The sequence below is a fragment of the Pristis pectinata genome, chromosome 26, assembly GCF_009764475.1.
Source record: "Pristis pectinata isolate sPriPec2 chromosome 26, sPriPec2.1.pri, whole genome shotgun sequence".
Lineage (NCBI taxonomy): Eukaryota > Metazoa > Chordata > Chondrichthyes > Rhinopristiformes > Pristidae > Pristis > Pristis pectinata.
This window is the reverse complement of record NC_067430.1, coordinates 2,212,771-2,225,548: the sequence shown is the minus strand read 5'-3', so window position 1 is coordinate 2,225,548 and position 12,778 is coordinate 2,212,771. Positions and strand designations below refer to the sequence as shown.

Genomic DNA, 12,778 nt, shown 5'->3' with positions numbered 1-12,778 from the left:
TCAGAAAAAATGAGTTTTTGGTAAATTATACTTGGTAGACAATTGTTCAAACAAAGAAAGGTTTCCTCCAACAAACAGATCCTGAAAACAAGTAATACGTAATTTGTCCCACTCTTTAAAAACTACATCAGTCATAGAAGGTTTAAAAAAATAATTAAAGAAAATGGTACTGGACAAAGAAAAACTCAATAAACCAAAATATTTTCTAAATTGTAACCAAATCCTCAAGGCATGTTTAACTACTAAATTATCTGTTAGTTTACTTAATGATATTGGAAGTGAAGAACCAAGCAGAGAAATAATAGAAATTTTTTTTAACAGAGTTAACTTCTGAAGAAACCCATACTGGACAAGCCTCTTGATTAATGTAAAGTAACCAAAACGTAAAATTTCGTATATTGGCTGCCCAGTAACAAGAACTAATGTTAGGTAAGGCTAAACCTCCATTCTTTTTAACCTTCTGAAGGTGAACTTTATTTAGTCTAGGATGTTTATTATTCCATATGTAGGAAGATATAATAAATTTTAAACTTAATCCTTTGACTGCACTGTTTGGGATCGTTGGAGAAAAAGATATAACTTTGAAGACTTCTGATTTACATAGTCTGACTTTTATTTCTCTTATAGCCAGGAGAACTGTGTTGCTTAAATGGAAGGAAGTTACTCTGCCCACTCATGTTCAATGGTTACGGGATGTTATGTCACACCTGAATCTAGAGAAGATTCGTTGTTCAGTTTTTGAATCTAACTTAGACTTTCAAACCTTGTGGGGACCTTTTTTGAATTATTTTCTAAATCTCTAATTTGGTGACTAAAACACATATATTGGCTGACATTGTCACATTTTAAGGGTTTTTCCTTGTATTTTTTCCATCAAACAGCTTCGGTTTTTGGTATTGGGAGTAGATTTCTTTTATAATAAAATATTTCAATTTTTTTTCCTTTATTAACTAACTGTTACATGTGATTATTAATTTAGAGTATTGTGATCTTAAGTATGATTTAACACAACGTATTCAGCAGTATTTTTACTCTCTTTCTTGATGCATGTACTCTATTTTTTCATGGATTTAATAAAAATATTGTAAAAGGAAAAAAAGAATGGTTTCCATTGTGAATTATTCATTCATTTATTCCTTTTCTCCAGCAACAAGAAACCAGCCTCAAACCAGCATCCTAATTCTGCAGATATTTCATCTCAGAGAAATAATGGAGGCATGAACACCATTTGCAGTTGCTACATTTCCAAATACTTACAAAGGGATTTAGATGGACTCCTTTAAACTCTATAGTAACAAATGGTCATTAAGCTCCACTAGTAAAATCACAAAAAAGTATTAAAATGAGAATTAGGAACTTAGAATGCATGTAGTTAATTACGTTGGAGTGTAACATACCTAGAGTAATTATTTCATAGACCAGAATCCCAAATGACCACCTGCAAATAAAAAAAGTTTAATTGTTCACCATTCATACAGAAGCACGTCCACTTTCTTAAAAGCAATCAGCTACAGTTAATATACGGAAGAGTTAGAACCTTAAACCACCAATTTAATATTCTGTGACACATCACTAGTACACCTTGGGCTGAGCCCCCTCGCTCAGTGCATCTGCACATGAATTACTCTACAAATGGTATCAAGTCCAAAAGGAGTGATTCTTTGACAATGCCCCACTTGCATTCAGAATCTTTACGGTGTCTATTTCCCACTCTGCACCCATAACCCACTGAACCCTCTCCTCTGTTCCAGCCGAAAAGCCTTCTCGTACTCACGTGTCACTCTTTTCTGTGATTGGCAGCTTCATGATCCTCTCGGGTGCAAGCCACTTAATCGGTACCTGGGCTGCTTTGTGGGATGACAGAGTTCTGGTCTTGTAAACATCAAAGGCCAGGCTCAGGCCAGTCAGTTTAACAGTGAGATCGTTGTGGATCAGAACATTCCGGGCAGCAACATCCCCATGGATTAGGTGGTGTTTTGTAGTCAGATATTCCTGTTCCAAATCGATACACAGTCTGAATAGAGTTTTGGATGCACAATGCTTAAGGTCTTATTCAACTGGGTTTTAGTAAAAACAGAACTGTGGTTCTGCTAAGGATCCTGAATAACATTTAATCTGTGGGTGACACTAGGGGCCAGAATTTCCATCTCTGCCAATGACCAGCTCATAGCTCGAATATTTCAATGAGATAACTGTGATCACATTATCAAAGAAGATAATAAAACGGCTTTGTCTCAGAAATCCTCATGCTAGCTAATTCTGAAACTAGTTTAATCCCCATCGGTGATTTAAAAATTGTCTGTCATCGGTCCCTGCACACCACTGAGTCACAATAGCTTAACAAACAAACAGAACTCCTGCCCCCAAACTGAATGGGCAGATATTTTTGGAAGACAGCAGACAGAAAGGAAATACAAATTCCATAAATGGGCCTTTCAATCGGATCACCTCTCAATGAGTGGGACCCCAACCGGTCAAACCTTTTTCTGGGAAGGACGACCCTCCATATGCAGGATCATCCTAGTGAACTTTCTCCAAGGAAGTAATATCTTTCCTTAAAAAGGGGACCAAATCTATTTGTAGTACTCTGGAAGTGGTCTCACTTTGTGCCTTGTACAGTAGCAGGAACACTTTTATACTTCAACCACCTTGAAAAAGGGGCCAACATTTCCACGATGCACTCGTGTGATAGCTTTCTGTGTCCTGTGCACCACTGACTACTGTCTGCTAATGTTTGCAATCATCATTTTATTCTTGAATATCAAGAACTGTGTTAATAAAATCACCCAAGTAATGGCATCCACTGGTACAGAAGATAATGAAGAGCCTTACAATACTGTTCAAGAGGTCAGAAGGCACTGCATTTTGTGGACAAAATAGGTAATCAGTATAATGCAGTTCCCGTTCAGAGGTAGAGTCAGAGCAAGAAATATAAATATTATAAATATTATATAATATTATATAGCAAGATATATAAATATTATATAGCAAGAAATATAAATATTAGAAATGGGTAGAGATAATTATTGTCATCTCAAATTAAAACCTTTTAACAACTTAAAACACTGCGAGATACTAACACTGAACACATTGGATCAAGTCCACTGACATAGTGATGCAATGTGTATGAGGACCCAGTTAACATGAGAATTTCCACCAGAAATCTGGTACAAGAACAAACTACTGGAAGCAGGCAGCAGGTCAGGCGACATCAGTGCAGAGAGAAGCAGAGTTAACACTTCAGGTTGATGATCTTTCACCACAACATTACACCAGCTCTGGTTTACTGTGCTTCTGTACCTTTCCCTACCCTCACTTCTCACCTTCCCATTCACCGCAAGAACAGGGATATTTATACCACTTTTATTACTGACATTTCCAAGGACATGCAAAAGTCTTTAAAATCAATCACATATTTTGCAGGTGTAGTCACTTTTGAGGTGTCACAGGAGCCCACTTGCACCCAGCAGAGAAGCACAAACGTCAATGAGGTAATTGGTCAAAGAACCTGCTGGCCAATACACCGATAAACCTTCTGTTCTTCTGGGCAATTAACACCCATCTGATGAAACCTGTGCCTTGACAGTACAACACTCGCACAGTGCGGCACTGAGTGCACAGTGTACTCAAATCTCCGGAGTGGAAATTGAACCTACAAGCGTCTGAGTGGGAGGCAAGAGTGTGACCACTGACTCACGGCTGGCAGCTAAGTGATGCCTCTGATGAATGTCTCCATGCTGTATAACTCTATGACTCAATGAAAGATCTGCTTTGGAAGATACATAATTGTAGTGATGATGTAACAGTGCCAGTCAATAACCTTTAATCTGGCAATGGAATCATTCAGTACGGTACACATTGACACCACTTCAAACACGAAAGGTTTGGCACTCTTTAAATAGTCCAAGAAGACATAGATAAGCTGGCACACAGGAGGCAGGGAGAATTTAATAAGGAAATGTGTGAAGCGATACACTTTGGCAGCAATCTTAAAGAGAGGTAGCAGAAATGGTGTGGCCCTGAAGGGTGTGCAAGAACAGAGGGAGCTGGGTGTACCAGGGCACATATCCTAGAAAGTGGCAGGGCATATCAAGGGAGCAGTAAGTAAATCATGTGGGATCTTGTTACCCAAACAGAGGCAACACAAAAGTGGAGAAGTTGCATTGAGCCCATGAGAAGCACCGACAAATAGATGTCCCAAATTCTGGTTACCTAAACTCCAGGAGGGTGTGAATGTTTCAGACAGGGTAGAGAAGAGATCTACTGGAATAGTTCCAGGGATGCGGGATTTTGGCGACCAGATTTGACTGGACAAGGTGGGCTGTTCTTGGAGCAAAGACGGTGCAGAGAAGATTTGTTAAAGGTTTAGATATCTTCCCCCTTTCTACCCGGTTTCCATTTGCAAACGGTTCATGGACCAAGGAAAAATAAAAACTTTGGGCAAAGGCTCTGATTTATTTTTAAAAAATGGAGAGTGTAAATATGATCTGGAGCTCATCGCCTGTAGGAGTGGAGAAAACAAAGTCAATTCATGTCAAAGGGTAATTGCAAGGCTAAGGCAAAAGAGCAGGGAAATGGGACTGATGGGATTGCTCTGCCAGGAATGATGTGGGTCAAATGGCTCCTGTAGGGTCACACCAATTCCATGGTAACTTATCTGCTGACTTCCAACTAATACTGAAAACATCAATTATATCGCCACTCCCATATGTGCAAATTGACATGTGTTGGTATCATTTTGCATTTTTAGCTAATTACTTTTGCAAGTATCAAAACTAGAACTTAAATAAGGTTTCCTTGAGAACACAGTCACTTTGAGCTTCCTCATCCTCATAGAGTCATAGATTTATACAGTACAGGAACAGGCCCTTCAGCCCAACTCATCCGTGCTGACCAAGTTACCTACCCGAGCTAGTACCATTTCCCTGTGTTTGGCCCATATCCCTCTAAACTTTCCTATCCATGTCTAAATGTCGTTTAAACATTGTAATTGTCCCCACCTCTACCACCTCCTCTGGCAGGTCATTCCACACATCCACCACCCTCTGTGTGAAGAAATTGTCCCTCAGGTCCTTTTTAAATCTTTTCCCTTCTCCCTTAAACCTGTGCCCTCTAGTTTCAGACTCCCCTACCCTAGGAAAAAGATTGTGATCATTACCTCTTTCCTCATGAGGTTATATACCTCTGCAAGGTCACCCCTCAGCCACCCTTGCTCCAGGAAAAAGTGCCCCAGCCTATCCAGCCTCTCCTTATAACTCAAGCCCTCCAGTCCTGGTAATATCCTTGTGATTTTCTTCTGTATCCATGATTAATATGTTAGACAGTCTAGTCATTACAACAGACCACCAGAGAGAAGAAAGAAGCAAGAGAGGCTTCCCCAGTGGAACTAAACACAGTTGGAGATACAATTATTGGGTTATTGAGAAAAGGAACTGGAAGTGATGAATGAGCTAAGAATTTGTGATGTTCCACCTGGATCATGAAACCAGCTAGCAGAGGTGGCCAAAACCTGTTTCAATCATCTCCCGACCAACAAAGGCTGAAACCCAGTTTAGCTGGCTGTCAAAGTTTACCAGCAGCCTTTTGGCAGGGCTGGTACTGCCCACCACCGGTCAATGGCATATTCACGTCACTGGGGGTCCTGGCCTTGATGGAAGGAGATGGCTTCATCTTGGCAGATTTCTACTGCAAGAGCAGCGAGGGTTAAGTGAGTATTTTTTGTAAGTCACGGCAAGTGTACATGGTTCACTGCTGACAAAATTTTGGGATTCATTAATTCAGGGGAGTTTCAAGAATTAAATCTTCCCCCATCTAAAAAACAAGAGACTTGGGCCAAGCCCATAATTACCTCACATAAAGTGTTGCCTTATCACATTCAATAGATGTACAGACAAGAAATTAAATTGCAGAATCTCACTTTGGCTGTTAACGTTGAAGTTCTAGGTTAGGGTTCTAGTGAGACCCTAATCCCCAGTACCAAGAAGGGGCAAACACCTACAAACCTCTGGGTGGACATCATGGATTGTAGGGACACCACAAACAAAACAATTGCTAGGCAAGAACAGCCATATTTATTTGGAAATTTGGCTTGCCAATTCTTGTATCGAAAATGGAAACAAAATACCTAACATTGACGAACATGAGGCGGGTGTGGTCCAAATGTAATTCTTGGGAACTATCATTTGATGAATTAGTACTTCAAAATATTAGTATTCCTCCAATTAAATTGAATCAAAAACTAATGTGTTCAGAAATACAGCTCAGGGGCTCTTCCACCTCTCTGGAGCTGCCCTGCTCTCAAATCCATTTCCTCTGACCTCACACACTCCAAATGTTTACTTTTCAAATATTTATCCACATCTTTTTGAGAAACTTTATAAATTTTGCCTCCGCCTAGGTTTCTGAGAGGGAATTCTAAGGCTGTGCAACTCAGACAAAAAAATACTATGCTTCCTCCCTTGCCCTGTTAGTGGTCAGAGATTCATGTCCTCTCAATAGCAACTCATGATCCTTGCCCTTTTACTATAAAGCCTTGGGTTGTTAGATTTCAAGGAGGCATTTAGAAAGTATCCAACATCTCTGACTAAATGAGCGACCAGACCAGTGAGTGAGAGCCTGGGGTGAAGTTATGTGCGTAGTTACTACCCTTAGACTGGATCCTGAACACTGCAGAGAATACAGTCAATTAGTTATGCCACTCAAAATAAGTACATGACAGTGACACTAATTTTTGGCAAGGGTTCTGTTCCCAGAACAAACATCTTTCACCTTCATGAGAGTAAACATTTGTTCACATTTAATCTTGAAATTCGCATGGAGCCTTCTTCTAATTAATCACAGACACAAGAGACTGCAGATGCTGGAATCTGCAGCAACGCACAATCTGCTGGAGGAACTCAGTGGGTCGAGCAGCATCTGTGGGGGGAAAGGAATTGTTGACATTTCAGGCTGAAACCCTGTGTTAGGTCTCCTATAAAGCAGGGCTTAGTCCTGAAATTTTGACAATTCCTCCCCCCTCCCCACAGATGCTGCTTGCCCCACTGAGTTCCCCCAGCAGCTTGTTTGCTGCTCCAATTAATTGCAACCGGGGTAAAATACTCTGCAAGTAGGAACATCAATCTGTGGGAAAACAATACTAATTGCATCAGTTATGCTATTGTTTGAGTAAAATACTGAATAATTGTGGGAAGATTTACTTAAGGATTGGTCTGATGAGTAATTGATCTCAAATGGCCCAAACATCATTTATGTTGGATCCTTAAGGCCAACTGGTGTTAAGAGGACAGGTTTTCTTGGCACAGTTTAGGATGCATTCTAACTCAAGCCCCAGAGTCAAAACTACAAGATGAACCAGCACTTTACAATTAACAATTAAGATTCACTCCAATACTCCCTGCTGTCCAAATAGCTACTGACTAACTATAAGATTTAGCTGGTTTCAGCAGCAACAATCCACAGCAGAAGTGATTCTGACAGGTACATGTAGTGAATCAAAGTTAAACCTACCAGTCCACATGCTACTTGTTTCGCGATGCTATACACACTTCTCTCAGTGAGGTTAAATTCCCTTTCTCCATCTCGAGCTTCAGTCTGTAATTTGGGGGGGGGGGGGGGGGGGTTGGGGGGAAAGAAACAGTATTTTAAAATAATCGGTCAGGTACTCCAGATAAATTCTGCACAATTCACTGGCCTCCAAGACTTCTGCTGTTGTTTTCTGCACAAACCAAGAGGGACTCCTAGTGCCAGATCACTTTGTAGAAGCTTGTTGGATCCTAGCACTCTCACTCAACACCAAGGAGAGCTGCTTGGGGCGCTGAAGGGCAGGCTGTGAATGTATTCAAACCCTTGCGACCATCCTTCCCCAACAGTGAATACTGATCAGCAGATGCACCACAGAACCCAAACAGGAAAATATTCTGACACATCTTCTCTGACAATGACCGATGAGAAGACATCTATGTACAGGTTTACAGCTCCGTTACCATCCCTTCTTTATAGATGCAAAAAGTGGGTGCTTTAGGGATATCACCTAAAGAGCTGGGTAAAGGGACAATCAGTGATGCCTCTGGAAAATCGCTGTTACATGGGAAAACACTGCACTAACCTCACCCTCAACCAAAGCCAATTTAACCATCGACACTTCGGGTCGAGACCCTTCCTCTGAACCTGAAATGTCGACGGCCCATTTCCCTCCACAGATGCTGCCTGACCCTCTGAGTTCCTGCAGCATCTCGCTCCAGATTCCAGAATCTGTGGTCTCACCCATCTCCAATTTTACCAGCGGTGGACCAGTGATCCTCGTTCGTCAACTCCACTGGGCCAGCCCACTCCATGCCCAGTCTGTCTTACTCTTAGCTCTCCACACAAATCTCCTACTTGCTGCGCAGTCATAGCTAGAGACACCATGGCCAGGGAATACAACATCTGCAGCTTCTACTGATGGATCCATGGTTCAGATAACGGAAGCACTTCAGGATCCAATGGACCATGATGGAGATCAACTGGGATTCAAGGGACGCAGCCAATGACAATCAGTTTTTCCACAGTCATGATCATAATCTGATTTAATCCTTTAAGTATGAGCAGATTTGGATCTCTTCCTCTCAGTTCCCATGTCCAAACTATAAGTATCTGCATGCATGGACATTCGGAACCACCCCTAGAACCAGCGTGGTTCACCCACTAGGAGACTGCCAAAGTATAAATCATACCCATCTGCACCTTCATCCTTCTCAATAACATCAATTAGTTCAAACCAACACAGCCATGGTGGTCAACACCAAGAGATTTATTTATTTAAAAGTGTGGCAGAGGGCCAGTGCTGACAGAGGATCAGCAGTATAGTTGGGACACTTTCTGCCCTCTCTTATACTCCCAGCTGTCAGATTCACTCGTTTCCGGTTGTTGTTGAGGAAACAGCAGCAAATCACTGTGGTGTGTTCTATAGACTTCAGCCACAGTTCACTGGCAGAGGGAGGGGACAGGTAGGGTGGTGGATGGGGGTCCAGTTGTGTCCAGAATGTAGTTGTACTGTTAGAGCTGCATCCATCCAGTGAGTGAAAAGTATTCCATCCCAAACTTGAGTTGTGCTGTGTTAGAGCCAGGCAGTCACCAAAGGGGTCACTCCTGACCCACTCCTGACAATTCCGGCCCCAATTTGCTCTAATGGTCATGGCATTCTGGTTTAGATCCTGGTCAATGGCCAACCCCAGTGTAATGCTGGCGGGTGGGAGTTGGTGCTGGTGAATCCATTGGTCATTATTTAACACTTACTGAACACTTTCAGATATTCCTATTGGGAATTATACAACAATTATAGTACAACCAAATAATACAATGTAATAATGGCTCTCCCGTGACAAGTGAAACACATTCAATAAGTGAACTTTTAAAATGTGTTTCTTCCAAAACGTACAAGTCATTTACAAACCTCACGAAATTTCCACAAGGAGTGCAATAGGTTTCCCCCACTCACGAACTCCAAGAACAAGTACAGGGGCATTCTCTCCGTTTGACATCCCAGCAGCTTCACAATGGACTCATGATTACAGATCTTTGTGTGGAACTTCAGCAGGTCTAAGAAGTCACTCAATTCCTTTGCACTTGCATTGTCTGATGTAATAACAAGAACAGGGTTACGTACATCAAGAAAACTGTTCTGTAAGACTGGTCTTACAGAATTAGAATTCTGGTAGAAAAGTTTAATCAAAATTCCAACACATTATAAAAATTAGTTGGAGGTGTTACATTATGCTCCCACTTCATGCACCCTTGATCAAACTTTCAGGGTTAGGAACCCTTTGCAAATCTCAGTTTCAGGGCTGGTGCCTTCAAACTACCAGATTCCATTTAAATACCTGTCACACTTCATGCCTCTCATAGACTCCCACTCTCTGTGGCTTCCGGATAACCCCATTCGGAAGGGTCTTGAGTGGGTGGACTTTCCCATGGGATCTGGAGGATTCCAGCTTGCATGGATGCTCACTGAGCAGCAGCAGCCTTCATGGTGATCCAAGCTTCAGTTGTCAGTATGATGTCCCAGTGGTTCACAAGACTCCTGCCCAGTGAAGACAGAGGTACAAACTGCTCATGCAGTGGGGAGAGGGTCAAGTTCACCACCATCAAAAAAATCAATTCCTAACATCTCACCACTGGTTTCCTCCAGGCAGCCAGCATGTGGATTCAATGTGGATAAAGCTCCCACTACTGACAAAACTCAGCCCTGCCTTACAGACACGCCAGCAGAAAGAATTGAATCACCATCACGAGCCATCTGAGCAAGAGCGGAACAAAATCTGGAACTAAAAGGGACCCCACAGCTCATCAGGGTGACCGAGCTCAGCGTCTCTGTATGTGCGTGGATAACCTTCCCATGCCATCCTTCAAGCAACCTGTTCACCCTCAACTCTTGGAAGTGCCTGGACCATAACTCTGTGGAACAGACTATCAATGGGTCAATCCTGCCTCTGAACCTGCTCAGTTAACACTTCACTGATTTCAGTGACATGATTTGGATACACTATAAAAGGCAGGGAATCCCTCTCCCTGGGTTACCATTATACCTACATTTTAAATGAAAGGGAGAGTTTCCGTTCAAAGATCTCATTGTAGTCCTTTGAAATAGACACAGAATTCAAAACAGGACGGATCAATTTCACCTTGCGGCCAAATGATTCAAATTGGATTTTACTTTTCCAGACACTGAGGATGAATCCCCAGGGTGAATTTGGGAGATTCTTTAGAAACGCTTCAAAAGCTTTTGTGCCTGGTATTACATAATTTACTAAGAAACTGCCTAGTAGCCATTACAAACTATTTGTAGCTTATTAAAAAAAATATTGATTTTAAATCAAATTGCTCAAGTAAGTAGCGACCTAAGAGCTGGGAATCTGTTTTCCTTTCAACAAGCGATGGGGTCCTGGCACCAGTGCCTGAAAGAGAAACCCTCAGAAACATTAAACACAGCTGGGTGAGCATTTGATGAGCTGTGATCTGCAGAACAGGTGTTGGGATTGGATAACTTGGTCTATTTTGGCCAGCATGACATGATGGGCCAAATGGCCTCATTCTGTGCCTTAAACTCTGAGTCTACGAAATCTAATTTGGACACAATTTCCCAACTGTGCCCCAGGTGAAAAGTCTGCCCCCGGTGCCTGAATAGAAAAACTATTGTATATCTTCAAAACAGAAATAAACTTTTTACAATATACCAGCAACTCAACAAAGTGCTGATGCACCTTGGGGTATTCCATCTTATTGTGATTGGATTTTATCTGGTCAAACACAGTGAATATAATTCTGGTTTCAACCACTGTAAATTCAAATAGATGCTGGTCGGGTCTATCATTAATAAGTGTGCAGGAGATAAATTCACATTATAGAATAGAACAACTTGCATTTGTGCCACACCTACAAGTAAAATGAGACAACACAGGAATGCAATCAGAAACAAGGCACGGTAGTGTAGCAGTTAGCGTAACACTATTACAGCACCAGTGACCTGGGTTCAATTCCAGCCACTGTCTGTAAGGAATTTGTACGTTCTCCCCGTATCTGCGTGGGTTTCCCCCGGGTGCTCCGGTTTCCTCCCACATTCCAAAGACGTACGGTTAGGAAGTTATGGGCATGCTACGTTGGCACCGGAAGCGTGGCAACACTTGCGGGTTGCCCCTAGAACACTCTACACCAAAGATGCATTTCACTGTGTTTCGATGTACATGTGACACATAAAGATCGTAAAAGTGGCTTGAGCACAGGTATTAATGAAGCCTATTAAGATGAGGAGCGAGAGGCAAAATGGAATTTCATTCTTTTGAGCCTAAATAGCTGAAGGCAAAGCTGCCAGTGGAGGAGAAAAGAAATCAAGGATCCAGAGTGAAGAACTGCAAGATTCTGGAAAGGTTGTGAGAGGTTACAGAGACAGAGACATGGAGGGAATGAGAACTTTAGAAACAAATTAGGTACTGCCGGATTGAGACCAACAAACAGAAAAGTTAGGGCAGGAGTTTTAAGCTGAAGTCACGATGACAAAGAATATCACCAAGAGAAACTATTCAGCCAAGTCCTTGTTACTTTGTACATTATCACTCGTAAAGTGAATCAACATACTTTGGCAACAACCAGAAATTAGAACCAGGTGCAATTTCCTTCATTGCCACTAAAGGTCCTTCACGCTCTTCAAAAAGTTCCACTCTACACCACAACATCGTTCCCCTTACAGCAACAGCACTTAAGATGCCAAGTTTAAGATTACTTCTCAGTCAGAATAAAAGATAAACCTGATGTGAAGGACACGAAATACAAAAACCTTTCCACATCACAAAGACACATACAAATAAAAACCGTCTCAAAGTCCTTAACCCCACCCTTCCCATATGAAGTGATATTGGGTTGATGTAATGGAATTCTGGACACAGTGACTTGGCAGAATGTACGATCACAACGATTGTAACAATCCTTTCCAACAGAAATCCTCTTTTTTTTGTTGTAAGTACACCCTCTTCCACTGTGGGCTCTTCAGTGAAGATGTCCCCACCTCTGGTCCATAAGCTGTAACCAGTTACCACGTCTCTCCTAACTTTACACAATAATGGTCAGAACCTTCTTTGGAAACTGCACCCCAATCAACTCCTGATACTTCTCCAAAGTCTAGCCAGAGCCTTCTTAGACCAGTGCAATGATGCCAACTCCAGCCCTCTTGAATGTGAATATATTTGCAGACACAAGGATTGAAGAGGCATTGGTCCAACCAATGGTAAATTACATAACGACAGAACTA

General features: G+C 41.8%; 1 protein-coding gene across 5 annotated transcripts in view; it reads right to left on the bottom strand.

The window, feature by feature from the left end:
- The window catches only part of si:ch73-206d17.1 (tyrosine-protein kinase STYK1), a 58,844-nt gene that overhangs the window by 17,578 nt on the left and 28,488 nt on the right, over positions 1–12,778 (bottom strand). For all 5 annotated transcript variants that reach the window (XM_052039368.1, XM_052039365.1, XM_052039367.1 and 2 more), the window contains 4 exons: positions 9,431–9,612; positions 7,507–7,590; positions 1,775–1,992; positions 1,398–1,438 (listed from right to left, as the gene is read on the bottom strand). In XM_052039368.1, coding sequence (XP_051895328.1) covers positions 1,398–1,438; positions 1,775–1,992; positions 7,507–7,590; positions 9,431–9,612 — 525 coding nt within the window. The remainder of the gene's footprint in view (positions 1–1,397; positions 1,439–1,774; positions 1,993–7,506; positions 7,591–9,430; positions 9,613–12,778) is intronic.